This window comes from Cryptotermes secundus, unplaced genomic scaffold (genome assembly GCF_002891405.2).
Source record: "Cryptotermes secundus unplaced genomic scaffold, Csec_1.0 scaffold550, whole genome shotgun sequence".
In the NCBI taxonomy this organism is placed as follows: Eukaryota; Metazoa; Arthropoda; class Insecta; order Blattodea; family Kalotermitidae; genus Cryptotermes; species Cryptotermes secundus.
In genome coordinates this window covers 704885-725561 of record NW_019724591.1, presented here as the reverse complement: position 1 = coordinate 725561, position 20677 = coordinate 704885, and the positions used below count along the sequence as shown (strand labels likewise).

General features: G+C 40.0%; 2 protein-coding genes across 7 annotated transcripts in view; one reads left to right on the top strand and one right to left on the bottom strand.

The window, feature by feature from the left end:
- LOC111862370 (solute carrier family 22 member 5) overlaps window positions 1-11766 on the bottom strand; it is an 18510-nt gene extending 6744 nt beyond the window's left edge. The window contains exons 1-5 of one of the 5 annotated variants that reach the window (XM_033750633.1): window positions 11653-11766; window positions 4580-4868; window positions 3675-3802; window positions 2815-2983; window positions 1606-1763 (exon numbers count right to left, since the gene is read on the bottom strand). In XM_033750633.1, the coding sequence (XP_033606524.1) occupies window positions 1606-1763; window positions 2815-2983; window positions 3675-3802; window positions 4580-4833 (709 nt within the window). In that variant the 5' untranslated portion in view covers window positions 4834-4868; window positions 11653-11766. Of the gene's footprint in view, window positions 1-1605; window positions 1764-2814; window positions 2984-3674; window positions 3803-4579; window positions 4869-6083; window positions 6215-6243; window positions 6406-11652 lie in introns of those variants that run through there. The other 4 variants (XM_023847691.2, XM_033750634.1, XM_023847689.2 and 1 more) reach the window with 4 other exon arrangements.
- A 760-nt stretch (window positions 11767-12526) lies between these two features.
- Window positions 12527-20677, top strand: part of LOC111862356 (carcinine transporter) — a 20797-nt gene continuing 12646 nt past the window's right edge. Inside the window, exons 1-4 of one of the 2 annotated variants that reach the window (XM_023847669.2) lie at window positions 12527-12824; window positions 14682-14965; window positions 16901-17007; window positions 18241-18406. In XM_023847669.2, coding sequence (XP_023703437.1) covers window positions 14715-14965; window positions 16901-17007; window positions 18241-18406 — 524 coding nt within the window. In that variant the 5' untranslated portion in view covers window positions 12527-12824; window positions 14682-14714. Of the gene's footprint in view, window positions 12825-12900; window positions 13134-14681; window positions 14966-16900; window positions 17008-18240; window positions 18407-20677 lie in introns of those variants that run through there. The other variant, XM_023847670.2, reaches the window with a different exon arrangement.

Sequence of the window (20677 nt, the reverse complement as noted above, 5' to 3'; positions counted from 1 at the left end):
CTTTACTTTTACTTTATATACTGTATTTATTAATGGTACTGTATCAATAATAATTAAAGTATAAATAAAGGAATATTTTATACATGTTATAAAATAACAGAGCAGACTGTGCAAGGAAGGAACATGCCCAATTTTGTAAACCGGACTTTCACCGCTGTTACTCACGCCAACACGAAACAAATTTATTTTGAGCTGGGGGACAAGGAAAATCGTGATATTTCACATTCTAACCGGCTATTTTTAGACCGCTGACCAACATTTGCCAAAGTCCGAGTGAGGCAAGGTCCAGAGGGTATTAATGTAGAACACAACTGAAGGCCCTAAATGCTTCTTATCTATAGCAGTAAATGAAACTTGTATAAAGTCACATCCTTGTTGATACATATATATACGACAGTCTGAAGATCCTACCCCCACTCTCTGATCTTGAGGAATCCTGCGTCCATGTACGGAGCAGTAATGTCTCCAATCAGAAGTGGGCCTCTGCATTTACTTAGACAGATTTGTTGTCTATCTTGTTCACAGTCTTGTTAGTANTATCATTTATCGTGTGGAGTGCAACAGGATGCTTAAATATAATACTCTACATTTACTTAGACAGATTTGTTGTCTAGCTTGTTCACAGTCTTTTTAGTGCACATTTATTTTGTTTAATAAATACTTTAGCAACCACAGTTGTGGGTCATCAGACTCCCAAGGAAACCGCTCGCCCTGCCAACCTGTTCCGCTGCCGGATACAACACAGGATAGCTGCTGTCATGACAGAGATTCGAACTGAGCACCTTCAGAACACAAATCTATAAAGCTATGACGAGACTAACCTGTTCGGTTAGCATCGAACTAGAGGGCGTGAGTGAATAATGAATTCGGCAGGAAATAGAAGAGTAGAATGACGTAGAGGCTTTCACATGATCTATACCTGTGGTTGTCTGAAGGTCATGTGGGCTCTTGTGTACAAATATATTGTCACGTGTTGGTTGTATAACGCGGCGAATAACTTCACGCCGTATTTGATATAGCGAATTTATTCCACACTCGCTCTTACAGTCACACAGTTTACAATCTCACAGTTACTACTATCTGCAATATTACAATTACTAGACTGCATACTCTTCTCTAGCGAACTCGTAACTAACTCGTAACTGCTGCCTTGAGAACTGACTGTGAATAGCCTTCGTTGCTCCTTATTTAGCCCCTTTCCGGACAACACAGAAAACAGCCACGTAATAGGCACCACTGCTGTCTGGCGCCGTGTTTGCCTGTTACGTAATGGGTACCGCTGTTATTACCGTCGTCTCTCGCAACCGCTGTTTACCCGCTTTGCTTAGCGACCGCTGTTTACTCGCTTTGCATAGCCACCGGTGTTTACTCGCTTTGCATAGCGAGCAGCGTGCTGGGACTCGGCTCACTTCGGCTCCGCTCGGCACTTCACTGCTGGCGAGGAGGGAGGGGCGTCATCCATAGCGCAACACGTCACAATATTTATCTGCATGCGGCTCTTGGGTTTCTAGCGTGTAGTGGCGCTTTGACAGTCAAAATTTTCAGTTCATACTCTCATGTTAGTGCATGAGTTTTGAAGCAGAGTTGTGCTGGGTTGTACAGTACCTATAATGAGAGGTGACTGGAAGATGACACCAGTTGGTAAGCTCGTGACGACGACTGCCGCAAGGAATATTGTGTAGATGCCTGCTGAGAACACAAGAACACACCGTCCCAGCACCAACAGGGCGACGCCCAGGAAGAGCACAGGGCGCCGTCCGATCCTGGAATAAAGAAAACTCCGTTAAATAGCCCCGCCCCCACGACGACTAGATGAAGGCACAGTACTTGCGTTTCCACCAAATAGCATCAAGTCTTTGGCAACTCTATCATATTTCCAACATCCTAAAATTTACAGCGCAAGAAAAATTTCTGTTGGGATTCAGACAGATTAAGATTGTTTTGAAATATCTAATTGATGGATAATAGCCCACAACAAGTGACGTTTAGGGTATTGTCCTCTGGGATGTGACCTTGCGTAGTAAGATACAAACTTACCGACGTTTCTAAAGAGTACTGCCTTTATCTTCAGAACAAAAGAATGAGACAATCATGAAAACCAGAAACAAAATTAAGTGACTTTTAGGGCATTTATTCTGGGATGTGATCTTGCGTAGTAAGATAGAAACTTACAGACGTTTCGAAAGAGTACTGCCTTTATCTTCAGAAAAAAATAACGAGACAATCAACAAAACCAGAGACAAAATCAAGTGACGTTTAGGGTATTGTATTCTGGGTTCTGGTGCTGTTTAGTAAGGCAGAATTTTACCGACGTTTTGGGAAAATGTGTTACTCAGTCTTCAGAACCAAAGAGTAAGCAAAACAACCAAACCACAGTCGATAACAATAGGTGATTAGACTATCGTCTTTTGGGGTGTAATGAAAAAGTTCACCGATGTTTCGGATGAACTTACTGTATCCAGGCAAAGTAACCTATAAGAAGCAGAAACAAATATAGCGCCCTCCACTGGTCCATATCCTGAGCCAGATGAATCCAATCCATACCATTGCATTCTATCTCTCTAAGGTCCATTTTAATATTGTCCACCCACCTACGCCTTGGTCTTTCCAGTGGTCTCTTTACTTCTGGCTTTCCAACCAATATCCTATATGCATCCTCTTCTCTCCCATTAGTGCTACATGACCTGCCCACCTCGTTCTCCTTGACTTGATCATTCTAATTATGTACTTGGAGAAGAGTACGTGTTATGAAGCTCCTCATTGTGCAGTTTTCCCCACCCCAACGAACTTTGAAAAGAAAGCAACACTACTCACGTGTCCCCTAGCTGACCGATGAATACTTCACCCAGAACTTCTCCCACTTTGCAGAAGAGCAAAGTGTTTGGGATGTGAAGCTCCTTCTCGCAGACCCAGTCTTCCTGTGACGTCACTGTTGAAGCAAACCATGTCTGGTCGTACTCCCAGCCGTCCTGGCAGCTGACTGCTTGAAAAGCGCAATGCATGTGCGTCTATGAAAACACTTATACAACAAATACCAGTTTCTTCTTTGAAACCTGTTACCGAAATAAATGTCCCAATTTTAAATATGATTACGAAACCAATTAAGTTATCAACAAACTCCGTGGCTTTATTCCGCAAACGAACTATACCGACCGAGCGGCCGCCACTTGTCGGCGAATTTAGTGCCAAATTTTAGCGGATAGAGGGTGGGCAGCGCAACGGATTCTCATGGCAGTTAATTTCGGTTTTATAGACCGGAAAATAAAGTTATCGTTAATATCAATTAAGCAGCGTAACATAAAGAAGTATAGGGGAGTGGAAGTATAGCTCCACGCATTCTTAACCTCGTTACTTTACTTTACGCCAGGCTGATTTATCCCGGAAACAGTTCCCCAGGTACATATTTGGTTAGTGAGAGCATGGATCTGAGAATATATCAAGAGAAAAGGGATATTCTTGCCGCTGTCAAGAATAAGCGAATGAAGGAACCAGCATAAAGCAGGTAGCAAGCAGAACACTGTCTTCCACCGACTTACTTCCTCTGCTTACCCTGAATGGGGAGGTGACATGTTACTCCGAAACGTTGCTTCAATTTAAACGGACTGAGCCACGTTGTATCCCAGAGTATAGGATTCTTTGCATTATCTTGATTGTGTGTACTAAAGTTAGAATACCTGTGTCCCTGTAGTCAGAAGGCGTCCTCTCCAATAATGTAGGCCTACTTGTATTTGCATCCAGCGGAAACGTCAAATTGTAGGCACTGCACTTACTGAACGTGTCCACATTTCCAGTGGCGTCTGTCCTGTAATATACAAGTCATCTACAAGTTTATTCATTCATTCATTCAATTCATTCATTCTATTCATCAATGACTCTACAGCTCTTTGTTGGGTCCTGGCTCCTCCGTCAATTTCGTAATCATTTTTAAACAGATGGTATGGCTCCTTGGGCGGGAGATCAGCCAATCACAAGACCTCTACCTAAACACAGGACAACACAAACACAGACTAAACGCACATAAGGACACCCATGTCTTGAGTGGTGTACAAATTTATATTTTGTAAATTTACAATGTAATTGGGGTAGTTGGTTAAGGCACTATGCTACAAGCCGGAAGGTTACGGTTTCGAGCCCAGATGAGATGGATTTTTTAATTTCAATCGACTCAGCCCCTAACAGAATTTAGCACCATGAATCTTCCTGGGGGTAGAAGGCGACAGGCTCGTAAGGCTGACAACCTCACCGCCTTTTGTGAGCCGATTGCCTAGAGAAAATGTGGGAGCCTTGACGCCTCACAATCCTATAGGACTTCAGGGCCTGTTACAGGGATAGATTTGCCTTTACCTTTTACAATGTCATTTAATATTTATGTGGTAATGGATACGTAAGGATTTCTCTTAAAAATGTAAGACCAATTTTAAGAGACATTAACGTTTGAACAGACCTATGAACCAATCATTGCATCTGTTTACCACTGAAACATTATCGAAATATCCTAAAATTATGCATCAGCATTAGTGTATTATGCACCCCTGCAAGAAAATAGTCCCATTTACGCTCTATTTCAGCAAGCCTTTACCTTGGGACTGTAAGTTGCTTCCATTCTGATAATGTAAAATTAGTTTCGTTTCTTCCCGGTACGTGGCACCAGTGGTCAGGTGACGTAAGCGCCATGATGATATTTAAAGCTGGCATGGCGACCAGTACCATAAGCGCCAAGTTATATAAATAATTGAATCTGGATTGAAATTTTCCTTCCATCCCAACGTGTTCCATCAGATCGTTAAATAAGTCCTCATCAGATGTACCGTGTTTCATCTTCATTGGTTCCATTGCTGAATGACGATAGGTTGTTCCTTCTTGGTTATCTGTGAGAAACACACAGAAGGTTTCTTTTTCACGATTCGACTAAATTAAACAATAGCATTTGGCCAGCAACATTAAAATCCGCAACAATCATCCAAACGAGCAGAGAACTATATTTGTATTTCGAGTTTTATGATGGCGCTCCATAATTACAAGCCCATAAAACACTCCCGTTATGGGAACAGTAAATGATGATTTCTACAAACTCTTTGTGATGACTTGACTCCATTTTATGTCGAAAACTGATGTCCGACATTTTTCCCAAGGGACATAACTCTCTTACACACATACTTTTTTCTATAATATAAACGTGAACTTGTACCTAGGTTTAATTAATTAAGCAGTATGGAAATGGGGGTATAGCTCCACCATTCTTGATCTCAGCATTAGATGGAAGTGAGTAGTCTGCTTCACGCTCCTGTCTCTTTACACTCCCGGGGAAAGAGCCCCAGTACCTATTGAATAAAAGACTAAGTGGTTCAATGAGGTGGCCTGAAGGCTGTGGAAAATTTCAATATTTTTTGGTATCGAACACCGACAACACAACCCGTAGCCCGTCGCTATACCTGATGAGCTATCCCGGTGAACACTAAATTTAATGTCGAGGTATAGCGAGCTCATTAGCAATTTTTGTAACTGTATGCAAAGCGACACTCTCTATCCGCAAAAGTTGGCACTAACTTCGCCGACAAACGGCGGTAGCTCGGTCGATATATTTCGCTTGCGGACTATAGACCAAGGAGTTTGTTTTCTGCATGCAGTACTATTATAAAACTGTTTAATCTAACATAGATCTGCCTTAACAATATAACAAGGGAGCTTGAATCCAACAACTACACGTGTAATGACTAATTTGCTAACTATTTATATCTATGGAACTAAGTAATACTTAGGAAAACAAACTGCACACGCTGCAATATAATTCTAAGCAAAATATGGAACCAGAACGTTCATTACCGTTCACCCAAAAGCCCACTACTACGCTTTTCCAGACCACATCCTTCTATGCTTTTTCTATAATATTCATTTTAATGTTATTTTCCAGCCTACGTTTATGATTTCCTATCGGTCTCTCTCTTTTAAGTTTTCCCGTCGTAACTTTTTATATATTCCTCTTCCGTACATGCTACATGCCCTGCTAATTGTCCTTGATTGATCGTTCTAAAATAACATTTCGTGGAGAAACACTTAATATAACAGAAACATGTAACTAATACCTTTGATCATTCAGACACCGCGCAGGCGCGAATAACCATGCTCTTGGAGCGCATGCAAACTATTACTAGACAATGCATTAGAGAGCACTGAAATAACTGTCACTAGTGGCACAATCCTGAATGACACAGACCTTCATATACAACCTCACTATGTACTTACGTTGATGTACTTCGCACTATGCCCGAAGAAAAACTTCACTCAGTACCACAACTGCATTTAATTTACGTAACGAGTTATCGATATGAAGTGTTTTTATCCATTGCTATCTTAAGAAGTGCCATGATTAACAGATACTAAGCAGATAACAATATTTCAGACAGTAGTAAGCTATTTCGAAACATCGCAGTAGAGGCAACGTGACAGGCCAAGTTTACTCTTACTGTCTCAACCAATGGATCGCGTGCAAGCAGTGTACTCAGATAACAGAAAGCGACACATAAGTTGATATGAAATAATGATGTATTATTTGAATTAGATAATACACGCCACTGGGGCACGCGGTAGCGTAGTTAGTTGAGACACTATGCTACAAGACGGAAGGTAGGGGAATCGAATCCCGATGAGGTGGTTCTTTTTTTTTTTTTTCAATTTACCTAATCCTTCTAGGCTCACTATGGCCCTGGGGTCGACGCAGACTCTAATAGAAATGAGTACCAGGAATATTCTTGGGGGCAAATGGTAGTTGGCGCCTAAGGCTGACAACCTTACCGCCATCTGTGAACCGATTGTCTAGATAATGTGGGACCCTCAACGTGTCACAACTCTATGGGCCTCCACGGTTTGTTACAGGGACACCTTTACCTTTTAGTTTTACTTTTAATATACGTCATTATGTCATATGACCTGTGGTCTTTGCCTATGTAAATAAGAACCTACCGTGAAAATGAAAAACTTATCCTCAGTTCCAGGCGTCGAGCACTGCGTAAGAAACAAAATTGAAAAGAAATGTATAATTAATTTATTAATTACATTGCATTCACTAACTGTATGGAGCTGAGCCCTTCTTGAGAAACTTCCAGTTGCGCAGCTGCTCAAGAATTTCCCCATATTTTATGGAACATGAAAGTTCATTACCGTGTTCACAAGATACCTCCACTGGTCCCTATCCTCAGCCAGATCAATACAGTCCATACCACCCCATAATATGTCTCTAAGAGCCATCTTGACGGTGCATCGTGTGACAAAATTATTTAGGTTAGATATTAAGATGATTCTGAATTAGTAGGTAAGGATTTGGAAGGATGCTGTCTTCGCCTAAAATAATATTTCTCCCTTGAGGTGGCCAAAGAATATAAGCATGAAGATTTTCAGTAAATCTATATGTGAGGTTTAAATTGGCACAGACATTACATTAAATATAATTCACGCTTGTTTTTATTATGTAAACTGCTACATACACGTTACTATAGCCGAATTTTAGTGCTTTAGAAAATAATAAAGTGTAATTCTAAATTATTGTCTGAGTTTGAATTGCTTATGATTTTCAAACCGTTTGAAATAATATAAAACTGCTAACGGAATAAAAACGTGTACCTCAAAAATTCTATTTTACATAAAATTAGTTGCGTAGAATGGAATATAAAACTTTTTGAGTAACAATAATTTATTTCTTAAAAAGCTTTATTGAATTATTTTCAGTTTTAAATTTATATACCACGGAAATTTCTACAATAATTTAGAATCACACTGTATTACCACAGCTGAAGAATAGAATTTATAAATTTGTTATTTGCCTAGTGTTTGAAATCACATACTAAATTTCAGATTTTCAGATTTCCCCCCCCCCCCAAATTATAATTTCACATCATGAACACACTAAAATCTTGTTATCAGCTCACGTACACACAATTACGTTCCTCAGAGACAAGTTCAATAGTGTAAAGGACGTCCTTTTACGGTCTGAACTTTCGAATTACTTACTTCCTTGCTTACTTATGGGGCCGAGCCCTTCTGGAGGAGCCGCCAATTCTGCAGCTACTCAAGAATTTCCCAGCATTTTATGGAATCCGAAGGTTCATTGCCGTGTTCACAAGAGCCATCCACTAGTCCATATCCTAAGCCACATCAATCCAATCCATACCATCCCATCCTATCTCTCTAAGATCCATTTTAATATTCTCCACCCGCTTACGCCTTTGTCTTCCCAGTGGCCTCTTTCCTTCTGGCTTTCCTTCGTGCTACATGCCCTGCCCGCCTCATGCTCCTCGACTTCATAATTCTAATTATACTTGGAGAAGAGTACAAGTTATGAAGCTCCTCATTACTGCAGTTTTCTCCAACCTCCTGTCACTTCATCTCTCTTCGGTCCAAATATTTTCCTCAACACCCTCTTCTCAAACACACTCAGTCTCTGTTCCTCCCTTAATGTCAGAGACAAAGTTTCACACCCATACAGAACCACAGGCAAAATTATAATTTTGTATATTCGGAATTTTCGAATACACAGACAAATACAAAATACACAGAATGCCTAAAAATCTGTGCTCCATTTCATCATAGAAGATGCGAGGAAAAGAAAAACGAAAATGTTTGAGAGATGTTTACACGTTCGTTCACTGACCTTCCAGATAATTTCACTATCAAAACTTTCGCACTCTGTGCTTGGAGTTGCCGATATCATACCGAAGCTGCAAATATCACAAGATAGTCTACAGCTACAGTGAGTGGCGACCCCGTAGTGCTTCATTAAGCAAACACGCGGATAACTTTGCAGTTTAGAGTAAATAATTATTAAGAACGGTGAGAAATTCGAAATGCACCAAAGGATTTAGTTAACTGTTCAGAAGTGTTAACTGCAAACATGCATTTGACATATGCAGCAAATAAATATACACTGATGATTGCAGTTATTACTATTGCTAGTGGGGTAGGGCTAAGTCCCTTGTACTGCGGCCACTTCTGGCATATTGTACCAGCCCCAGATGGTAGGTGAGAGTGATTGTGGAACAATTGGTGGAATGTACATTGGCAGGGGAAACCGAAGTACTCGGCGAAAACCCGCCCCAGCGCCACTTTTTCCATCACAAATCCCACTTGACCAGACCTAGGATCGAACCCGGACCGCCGCGGTGGGAAGCCAGGGGCCCATATGATTGCAGTTAGTTTCGGTTCAACATAGTTATGCATAAACATAACGAAGAGAAGTCAGCACCATAAAGCTTATGGGGCATTTGCTGGCTATTTCGATAATGAAAACAAAAACAAAATGTTGTATTTTAAATATATGACGGTTGTAATAAAGAGGCTGTATATTGTAACAAAACAGGATGCATGAAATGAAAATTATGCATGTTAATGTTGGATAAACAAAATAGCGGCCACACGAATCGTATCACCGTGTGATTTTCCTGTGAACAATATTTATTTAGCTTTACCTCAGTCCCTCCGGGAAAATGACCAGAGAGTAATTCGCTTCGGTCAGGCTTCTGTCTATTTGCCAGTCATCCTGTCATCTTATCTGTAGTTCTGAGACTCAAAGGGCTTTTAAATAACCCACAGAATACTGCGGAATGTCTGCTGAAAGTCAGAATTGTGAAGCCAACAGAGAGAACTGTTAGTAGGGAACGGCTCTGGAAACGCAACCGTTGTTAGGCAATGACTAAGTATCCTTAATATGATAACCGTAACAGACGTATATGCAACAATAAAAGAGCTGCTAGAAGCGATGTTTTCTGTGTGGTCCGTGCCGAGATTATATAACGAGGACCAGCTGCCATTACGAGACAGTCTTTAGACGGCAGATAAGTGGGAGGTTGGTGTGAGATGGTCGTGATCCCGGGGGCAGAGGAACGTCCGCTGTTGGAATACGTTACCAAGCAAAGCAATGAAGACTGTTACTGAGAACATTAATTTTTGTGTGGTAGTGATCTATAAAGTGTAGTCACAAGGTGGGAAGTGCATGTAGATGAATGGGGGAGAAGATGAATGCATATATGGTACTTGTAGGAAAACCAGAAGGAAAAATATATAGGCGGGGAAAAAAATATTAAAATGGATCTTAGAGAGATAAGATGGGATGGGATGGATTGGATTAATCTGGATCAGGATACGGACCAGTAGAAGGCTCTTGTGAACACGATAATGAATCTTCGTGTTCCATAGAATGTTGGGAAATTCTTGAGTGGCTGCACAACTGGCAGGTTCTCAAGAAAGACTCAGCTCCATGAGTGAGCGAGTTACTAGCTGTGTGTTAAAATGTCCATTAAAGCCAATTGTCAGCCAAAAATCCAAAAATACTATAGTCACTCTATCACGTGACAATACAATATTCTCAAATAGAGGGAAGAGATCTCTGAAATGTCGGTTTTTAACTCGGTATTAACATGGCTGATAGCCCGAAAAGAATTTAGCATAGTCTGCAGACTATTAAAAACATGTTGACTACTATCTTCTGAGATATAAACCCGTGCTTTCTTTAGAAAAGTCAACTGACCTTTCGGAGGAATATATCGTCTCCAACTTCAGGGTCGAATAAACAAGATGCAAGGAAGATACAAGCTTAAAAGCAATTGGAAAGGCGAGTCGATATGTTCCTCTAAAACGTCGGTTTATTTTCAGAGAACCACAAGTCGTTATATCCCAGAAGATAGAACTGTTCAAAACTACAGTTGTGAGAATTTTAAATCCTACATTGAAACAATTTAAATATTGCCGGATAGACGCAACAGTGTAGGCGCCCTAGCAACTGTCTCTAAGGATTTGTGCGCCGTGAACGGGACTATAGATAAGTTAGTTACCCACATAACATCAAAGACTATTATCTTGACCATGAGCCATCCACGCATTCCGTCTCTGTCCTCATTGACGGCGATTATTCCATTAGGACTCCTGCGTCACTGATATTGTTAAAGGCCAAATGATGTCCTACAATGTGTCCTGAAACAACTGAACCACACTTCACTTCAACAAGTCGTCGTTTCAAGAGGACTTCAAATCCTTTTTCATTCTGGTTAACTTCAAGCTATGTCAGTGTGTTTAAACGTCCAGTACAAATTTCTGAGTTATAACTCACAACATTCGGACAGAACGAGATGTTTCTGAGAACATATCACCTCCATCTTCAGGGCCGAAAACTAGAGAAACAGAAATCTATTTTATAACAGGATTCTGAGGAGAATATCTGGACCGAAAAGAGATGAAGTGACAGGATATCGGAGAAAACCGCATAATGAGGAGCTTCATAATTTATAGTCCTCGCCAAACATAATTAGAATGATCAAATCGAGGAATGTGATATGGGCAGGGCACGTAGCACTAATTGGGAGAAGAGGAATATACGCAAGATATTAGTGGTAAAGGCAGAAAGAAGTGTTCACTAGGTAGATGAAGACGGGTGGATAATATTAAAATGGATCTCAGATATATAGGGTTGGATAGTACGGACTGTATGGATTAGCTCAGGATAGGGACCAGTGGAGGGCTCTTGTGAGCACGGTAATGAACTTTGGGGTTCCATAAAATGATGGGAAATTCTTGAGTAGCTGAGCGGCTGGAGGATTCTCAAGAAGAGCTCAGCTCAATGAAGTTAGTAATCTACCTCGTGCTCCTGTAGGTTCTTGCTCGACTTACCCTCGACTCTGAAGATGGAGACGAAATGTTTCTCCGAAAGGTCGGTCTCTCTCCGAACCAGAAGCGTTGTGGCACAGTCACCGACGCGAGGACGTCAATCTGGCGTCCCTCCACGGGACCAGAAATCATAAGGCTGATTTAGGATCGCTACAGAAAATATATTTGAAGAGAAAATGAGATATTAATTAAGGCTGAGTAGATCGTTGGGTTAATAATGATAATTATCATTATAATAATCATCGTTATATTTCTCTCTGTTTTTCTGACACTCTTCATATTCCGACCTTAATACTAGCAAAAGATAATACAGTAAAATAAAGGTAAATTTGTCCCTGTGCTTAATTAATTAAGCAACACGCCATGAAGGCGTATGGAGAAGTGGAGTTATATTTCCACCATTCTTTACCTCGGCACTAGATTGAGATGAGTGGTCAGCTTCACGTTCCTGCCTCTTTATTCCCTCGGAGGAAGTTCTCGGTCACTTATTGATTGGCGCCAGAACCGGTCTGGAAGCTGTGGAGAAGAGAAGAGTCGAACCCCGGTCGTCCAGCCGGTAGCCCGTCCCTATGCCTTACTCAGCAATAAAAAAACTGAATAGAATTAAAACTACTGTTAAAAATTATTATATTATCTTATATTTTATTATAATTATTTCCCAACAAAATGTTTTCCCCTTAGTGTTGCAGTAAAAGGTAAAGTTATCCCTGTAACAGGCCGTGGAGGCTGATAGGATTGTGAGACGTCGAGGCCCCCACATTTTCTTCCAGACAATCGGCTCACAGATGGCGGTGATGTCAGCATTACGCGCCGACAACTCTTCACACCCAGGGAGATTTCTGGTACCCATTTCTGAGAGAGGCTGAGTCGACTCCAGGGTCACAGTGCGGCTGGAAGGATTAGGTCAATAGAAAAATCCTGTGACCTCAGTGTCCCAGTACCAGAATTATGAGAGAGGCTCTGCAGTGCTGTTCATTGGCTCTTCGTGTTTAATATAGTGCAGTCAGCCAGACTGGGAACAGAAAGTGCTGTAAACTTAAAGCCTCTTAATGCTATAGGCAATGTTGTCAGCTCTCTTCACGTGAGAATCATTTGGTACTAGATGTTAACTAAAACAAACAACAAAATTAGCAGAGTCATAGGAGAAAAGAACTTGTAGAACACAAAAGAATTAAGTAAGTACATTTTGTTTACATCCTTTGACACATCTGTTTGTTATATCTAAATATTAAGTGATAACATATCTTGAACAATTATGGCTATCATAACAAATTAATGTGGAGAACTATGCTCATGTGTTCGAAGAAGCTGAGATTCAGTTGCAAATATATCGGCGTTCTTGGTGAAGGAAAAACACAAGCGAATGACACAGTTTTTATTCCATAGTGACGAATCTTACTTCGAGACAAGTAAGACGGTCGGTTTCTTTAGTGTAATATTATCTGAAGATAGGGAGATTTGGGAACATATTCGACTTGAACACAGTAAGTAGATTTATTATAATCTGAAAGAAATTAACCGATGAAATACGGTTTTATTTTTTCGATTGAGAAATATGAGATGCTGTTCAAACTCCTGCCATCCATCAATCTACTCATTCTACTATTAGGATGTATGCTTGGAGTTGAAGTAAAGTACTACCATTAACTTAATTTGAGCTCTGCATAGATATATGTAGTCACATTGCCTGTTAAATGATTTTAATCCACGAAGGAAACCTACCCCCCACCCCAAATAGGAGGCAATTGAGGGAAGTTGACACTACACTATCTCAAGCGTAATTATTTTGTAGAGTACAGAACCATTGCTAGGCAAAGACATTGAAAAAAAAACAACGAGCACAGCCGTTGCTATACAATAGGCTATTAAGAAGACGGCCGTTTATAGGCAACGGATCGGTAAACACGCCTACAACGACAGAGGAACAGTTGAAAGCAGTGTTCTCTCGTGAGTCCGTCCCGAGGCTATATAACGCGGACCCAAAAGCCAAGAGGCTTAAACTTGGCGGCAGTCAAGCATACGACCGTTCGAGTTACTAGACTGCCGTTGTAACGGAAGCTACTAGAAATTGGGGCATAATCTGATGTACTGAGCCTGGACTGACACAGGCCCTGTCAGAAACTCTAACTTTGACTTTTGACTGAGGATAGTTAAAAAGAGATGGCGCTATAGTTGAGTTGTTGATTGGGAGAGATTTGAGGATTGACAGGCAAGAGTTGAGTTCGGCAAGGGATGCTAAGTAGAGTTAGCTGTTGCCAAGAACAGTGCAAGGACCGCAAGGACTGCTGTTACGAGAGGACCTGAGCGCGAGAAGTTGAATGATCTACACTGTTAGACGCCTTTACTAGGGAACGGCTGGTTAAGACATAGCAGGCTGGAAAAAGCTCAACTTGTTGCTGTGGTGATATGTAAAGTGTGAAGATTAACGATAGGGCTATAATTGTGTGTAGTTTCGAGTTGTGTCAACAAACCCAATTACGCAATTCATACCCCGTCTTTAGTCACATCCCAAATATGTGATAATATTAAAGGAGGGATACCCATATCTGCCATTGTTTCTGTAAATTCCTTATGATTAACAACAAGAAATATGTAAGTGTAGGTTACTATCCTATTCTATGTAATCGTAAGTATGAAGTTATCCCTGTAACACGTCACTAAGACCCATAGGGATTTGAGACGTCGAGGCTCCTACATGTTCTAGGCAATCGACTCACAGATGGCGGTGAGGTCGTCAGCCTTATGAACCAGTCGCCCATGACTCCCAGTAAGATTCCTGGTACTAATTTCTGTTAAAGTCGGAGTCGACCCCGGGGCCATAGTGTGGCTGGAAGGATTAGGTAAATTGAAAAAATCTAATGATCTCATCGGAAATCGAACCCGCGACCTTCCGGCTTGTAGAATAGTGGCTACACCAATTACATTACCTAATGAACTTAATAGCCCACATGCTGTTCATATCAATATGGATATCAGTTCAAATACAGTCCTTCAAGAACAATTTAATTTGACCTCCTCTTGTTATTTTGCAGAAGGAACTTGGAACAAGGCCCTAATCTGCAACGATGGAACAAATAGGACTGAAGGAGAAGAAGGAAGAGGACACATTCGAAGAACTGATGGAACACATCGGGATGGATGGAAAGTTTCAGTCCTGGTTCAACTTGATCTTCAACATGGGTTTCATCCTTACAGTTGCAATGCCTTCGTTCAACCTCATCTTAGCGGTTACCCTACCAAACCACTGGTGCCACGTACCGGGCAGAAATGAAACTAACTACACCATAGCAGAGTGGAAGAATCTGACACTTCCAAAGTAAGTCTTCCTTGATCGAGTGTTATCACAATCGAGTTTGAAGGTCAAATGGGAAACATTCCTGCTTCGTACTAGGAAGGTACAGGGTTCAAATATCTGCCAGAAAATCGGATGCCCTGACGTTTTGAGTAGTTATTCTCTCATTACAGGCAAAATTACCTTAATAATCCATGAGATCAGGTATTTATGGCTTCCTTTACTCATAGTTCTCAATTCATTGTTCGTTAATTCTATCATTTACCGAAAATGAGTAAGTTAAGTCATCATTAAGTACACAAGGAGTAAATAATATTAATAAATGAAATATTAACGATACAAATCTTTATGCAATTTCAGAAACTGACCAAGTATATTTTCAATTTGTGCATTCATGATGAATGCCGTCTTCTTGAATATGGCACCGTGTAGATATTGTACAAACCGGCGTTTCGGAGGAACGTATCCCCTCCATCTTCAAGGTATAGATAGCTGGGAGATTTCTACTGGTCATTTAGTCTGCAGCTACCTGTTCACGCTGGTTCCTATTTTCTCCTATATTCTACCCTGAAGATGGAGGCAGTATGTTCCTCTGAAACGTCGGTTTATACAATAGCTACACGGCGTCACATCCCGGAAGACTGTATTCATAGTCACCGCCGTGAAAACCTCAAATCTTACATTGCGTATTCATCATCCAATGGGATATTCAGTTGCATAGAACATTGCTGTTGATTGGTTAGTATTCATGGGTCATCTTCAGTTCCTGTAATTTCTTATGTTTTACGTTAAACCACCAGCAAATTTGTACTTCATTGATATTTTTCTGGTTTTAATTTATGTAATAATATATTACCCTATAACAATTTACTAAAATCATCATATGTACATGATGATGGCCCTGTGTGGTCGAAACATGTTGAATTTATATGAAATCATAGGCTAAATGGTAAATTAACCAATAAAGTGTGAAGCTGTATTGAAGATTATATTTAAGCTGTCCCTATAACAAGCCGTGGAGTCCCATAATGTTGCAAGACTACGAGGCTCCCACATTATCTAGACAATCCGCTCACAGATGGCGGTGAGGCTGTCAGCCTTAAGCGCCGGCAGTCCTTTATACCCAGGAAGATTCATGGTACTCATTTCTGTTAGAGGGTAAGTCGAACCCAGGACCATAATTCGGCTAGAAAGATTAGGTCAGTTGAAAGATACAATTACAGTGTTACGGAAATGCAACGGGATTATTCTACCTCCATGTACCATGAACACAGCTCTCTCTGGCATCTAATTCTTATTGAAATCCTCTGTATTCAGTTGGAATGATTTTGGAGTTTTTTTAATATGGATTGTTATTGTTTTACTGTCTTGCTGAAAACATTGATCTAATAAATTTATAGGAAACTAGATCTTTTTTTCCATAAGAGAGAAAAAGAGCAATATTCAATAGCAAAGGCTTCCGATATTGTACCACCTGACGACGGAGAGTGTAGGTCGAAACATGGGCTAGATTTTAATAAAATATTCTGCACCACAAAATGTTGTGTTGATGGGTTAGGAAAAATTAAATAAATATTACATTTATAGTTGAATTCCTGCTTTAAATTCAAGTGATAAAATCTCAGTTTGGAGGCAGTGATTATCGTGGCTTTCCTCAGTATATTCATATAAATGTTAAGATATTATCAGCATTTCTATATTTGTATCGTTAAGCTGGTGAAGATCGTTACATGTCTATAATTTTTCCCACAAAATTTTATGAGTAAAATTTAATTTATGAGAGTAATTTATGTAATTTTGGAAGCATCATCTCAGGTACAGACAAAAAAGCGAAGATTTGAGCCCATTTTCGGATATTATTTTGTGAAATTTTGAAGTGAAATTAATTAGTTCACAGATATTTCTGTAATAGAAGACTTAAACGTGAAAAAAGAAAGGCAAAACATTTCTCAATTTCAGAGATGGTAACGAGGAAGATTCATTCAGCAAATGCAGGATGTACAACTTGAGCCTACCAATGGGCGCACAGACACTTCAGGGGCTCAACAAGACGACATACGAGACGGGTAAGCCTTCATTAACCAAACGGCTTATTTGCTAATTTACATTTATATTGAACATGTCCAATGTGCGCGAAATTTTAATATACACAACGTTTCGGAAGTTATATCCACTCCCTTCTTCACGTAATTATTTAGCATTATACCGAAAAGTATTATCACAGTAGTATGAATACTCATAATAAACAAGATACACTGATAGAAGAGTGTCTCGTTTGATTGTGGTCTACTATGAAATTTATGTTGTTTCAACTTTCTAGCACGCGACAATCGACAGTTTTTTCCTATGGTAATCTGAAATTTCCTAATAAAAATGACAAGTTTAAAGCTTATGGAATTGATACCTATTTAGTTTTAATTTAACACAATTAAAAGAGAACAATCAACACTAAATATCGTATTATCCAAAGGTTCAACAGGCTTAATATAAAAACCTTATCTTCCTCCATTCCTATTTTATTTACAATGCTACATATAATCATTTATTTCTTAATTTTCCAGAAATTTATTTTCATATTCTTATTGTGCTTTCACATTCTTGTTTACTACACGTGGCCTACAGATAAACAGGTAATCATAACTTCATTTTAGTATTATGCTAACAATATAATGACGTAGCGAGCGTTATGGGCAGACTGTCTCACCTTATGTTCTCTTATGTCTAACAGCATCGTCCCTATCTAGGCAACGTATTTCCTTGAAATAGCTCGTCAGTTTTCCTCACGAGGCTGATTGGACGCCGTTCCAGACCCACTATTTCTCAGAAAATCTAGTAGCGCCGAGAATCGAACCCGGGACCTCTAGATCTGTAGCCAGGAACTCTAACTACTAGACCACAGAGGCGGTCAAGGCTAAAATAATAATAAAATAAAAAAGTTCTGGGAAGAAGTAGTTGATTAATTTCCTTTAATACGATACAGACTGGATAGAAAATGGAAAAAAAACAGAGGGATAAATAGATAGACAGGAAGGTTACCTCATAAGCCTAAAAAAATTGTGAGTCACACAGAGAGACAGACATACAGACTGTAAGTTGATTTATTTTATTTCTTAACAAAATTGGACTGATAGTCCTGGATTCAGCTGGCTCAGGATGTCGTTCGATGCCGAGTTTCTGTGGACACGGTAATAAACTTCCGGATTCCCACAGAAACAAAAAATATGTTAACCAGCTAAACAACATTCGACACTTCAACAAGTTATGAGTCTAACATAAGAAACGAACTCACGTGCTTACAGTTGGGTGCCAGCATGGATGGGAGTACGATACGAAGTGGTACTCAGTGACGGCTCCAACACAAGAGGGCTGGGTCTGTGAGAAGGAGGTTTACGTGCCGAACACCCTTCTTGTCTCGAGGGTTGGAGAGGTTGTGGGCACACTCGTCTTTGGACAACTCGGTGACATGTAAGTCCACTCCTCTCTGTCCAGAAAATGTCACAGTTAAACACTAACGCCCAGATCGAAACATACTTATCATATTATAAAAAGTAAAGCTGTTCTTGTAATTAAATATTAGGCCATGAAAACGTATAGGGAAGTGATGGTATAGCTCCACTGTTCTTCACCTCAGTATTAAATGGAGGTAAGTGATCAGCTTAGAAAATGTAGCACAGTTCAGATATTTGTGAACGACGATAACAAATTAAAACCTGATTCAGGAGGAAATTAAGAGGCGATTGAACTCGGGTAATGCTTGCTACCATTCAGTCCAGAACCTTTTGTCTTCTCGTCTGCTGTCCAAAAAACATAAAAATTAGAATACAAAAAACTATAATTTTGCCGTGGTTCTATATGGATGAGAAACTTGGACTCTGACATTAAGGGAGGAACACAGACTGAGAGTGTTTGAGAACAGGGTGTTGAGAATATTTGGACCCAAGAGAGATGAAGTGACAGGAGGTTGGAGAAAACTGCATAATGAGGAGCTTCATGACTTGTACTTTTCTCCAGGTATAATTAGAATGATCAAGTCAAGGAAGATGAGATAGGCAGGGCATGTAGCACGAATGGCGAAGACGCGGAATGCATATAGGATATTGGTGAGAAAGCCAGAAGGAAAGAGACCACTGGGAAGACCGAGGCGTAAGTGGGTGGACAATATTAAAATGGATCTTAGAGAAATAGGATGTGATATGGATTGGACTGATCTGGCTCAAAATATGGACCAATGGAGGACTCTTGTGAACACGGTAATGAACCTTCGGTTTCCATAAAGTTCTGGGAAATTCTTGAGTCGCTGCAGAATTGGCGGCTCCTCAACAAGGGTTCAACTCAATAAGTAAGTAAGTGATCAGCTTAGTGCTTCTCCTGCTTTACCCCTGTGGGGAATAGATTGTGTGAACCCTAGAACCGGTTTGGACCATGTGGAGGAATTAACCCCGGGTCTTCCAGCCCTTAAATTGTCTCTATATTGAATGAGCTATCCCGGCCCTTACAAATGTTACTTTACGACAAAAATGGACGCATCAAAGTTAGGTAAAGTCCTTCCGTCGGATACGTCTAAAGGGAATTTATTCAGTATGATTCTGTGGGGCTACTTCATAACTGTGGACCCGTCCGTATTTATACCAGATTGATCAGTCCTCTAATCTACATTAATCACAGATTTAACATTATTTCGCTTAAAACGGCTCATGTTACCTTAAGAATTGTGACCATGTGCTTAAGGAATGATGCATTAAAATGCTTATTGACACTGGGTGTAATTTAGTGGTCAATTTTGACCCCATACACATTGGAGGAGAGACTGAGTGGGTTTCAGTGCACATGTGGAAACTGTGAGGAAAATTCTGCTCTTCCCCCCCTTAAAAATTCATACATCCATCCCCTATGCAGTCACTACAATCACTGAATCATTTCAGTTCGCAAATTTGAGGCCTGATGCAAGAAACATATCCTTCATTCGAAACACTTTCCGACATGTGAGATGTGAATTTATCACTTCGGTGATTTGGGAGATTATTTGACTCCCATATAAGACTTGACGCCGTGTAGTCTCGGTGAAATTCAACAATGTTTCGGATGAAAGTAGAAACTTCATCTTAAATGTCAAAGATTTTGCTTGCTCGGTTTACAATTTTACTCTTAAAACGAAGACAATAATTTTCTCTGGAAAGTAAATGGAATTCTACCAAACTACACGATGTCATATCCTAGAAAACATTGCTCTTGATTTATCTACTTAGGGATTATTTGAAAGAATACAAAGTAAAATATTTGCTGTCCCTGAGATGATGATGTAATTGTAATACATTAGCAATCATGACAACGAAGGGAAACTGCTCGTGTGGTCAGCACTATCAAGTAAATAGTCATAACGTAATCGATAATGATATTAAGTGTCTAGCTACTGAAACCAGTTCAAGTAACATAAATTACTTTTGAGAATCACTTTTCAGAAAATTACAGCAAGTGTTAACGATGAAATAANTGTGCACTACAAGACGGCCACTGTATACAAAATGGATAAGATATATACATTTCACGTGGCAGTTTCCTGTAAGAATTGTATCTTATAGAATTATAATTATCTTGCAGATATCGGTCAATATATACCAATGATAACAGTTGCGATAAAAATAAATATGATATATACCTACGAGAATCGATAGGTTCAAAAGATATTTATGTAATGAACTACAATCCTTCCGGACGCACCATGTCCCTGGGGTTTAC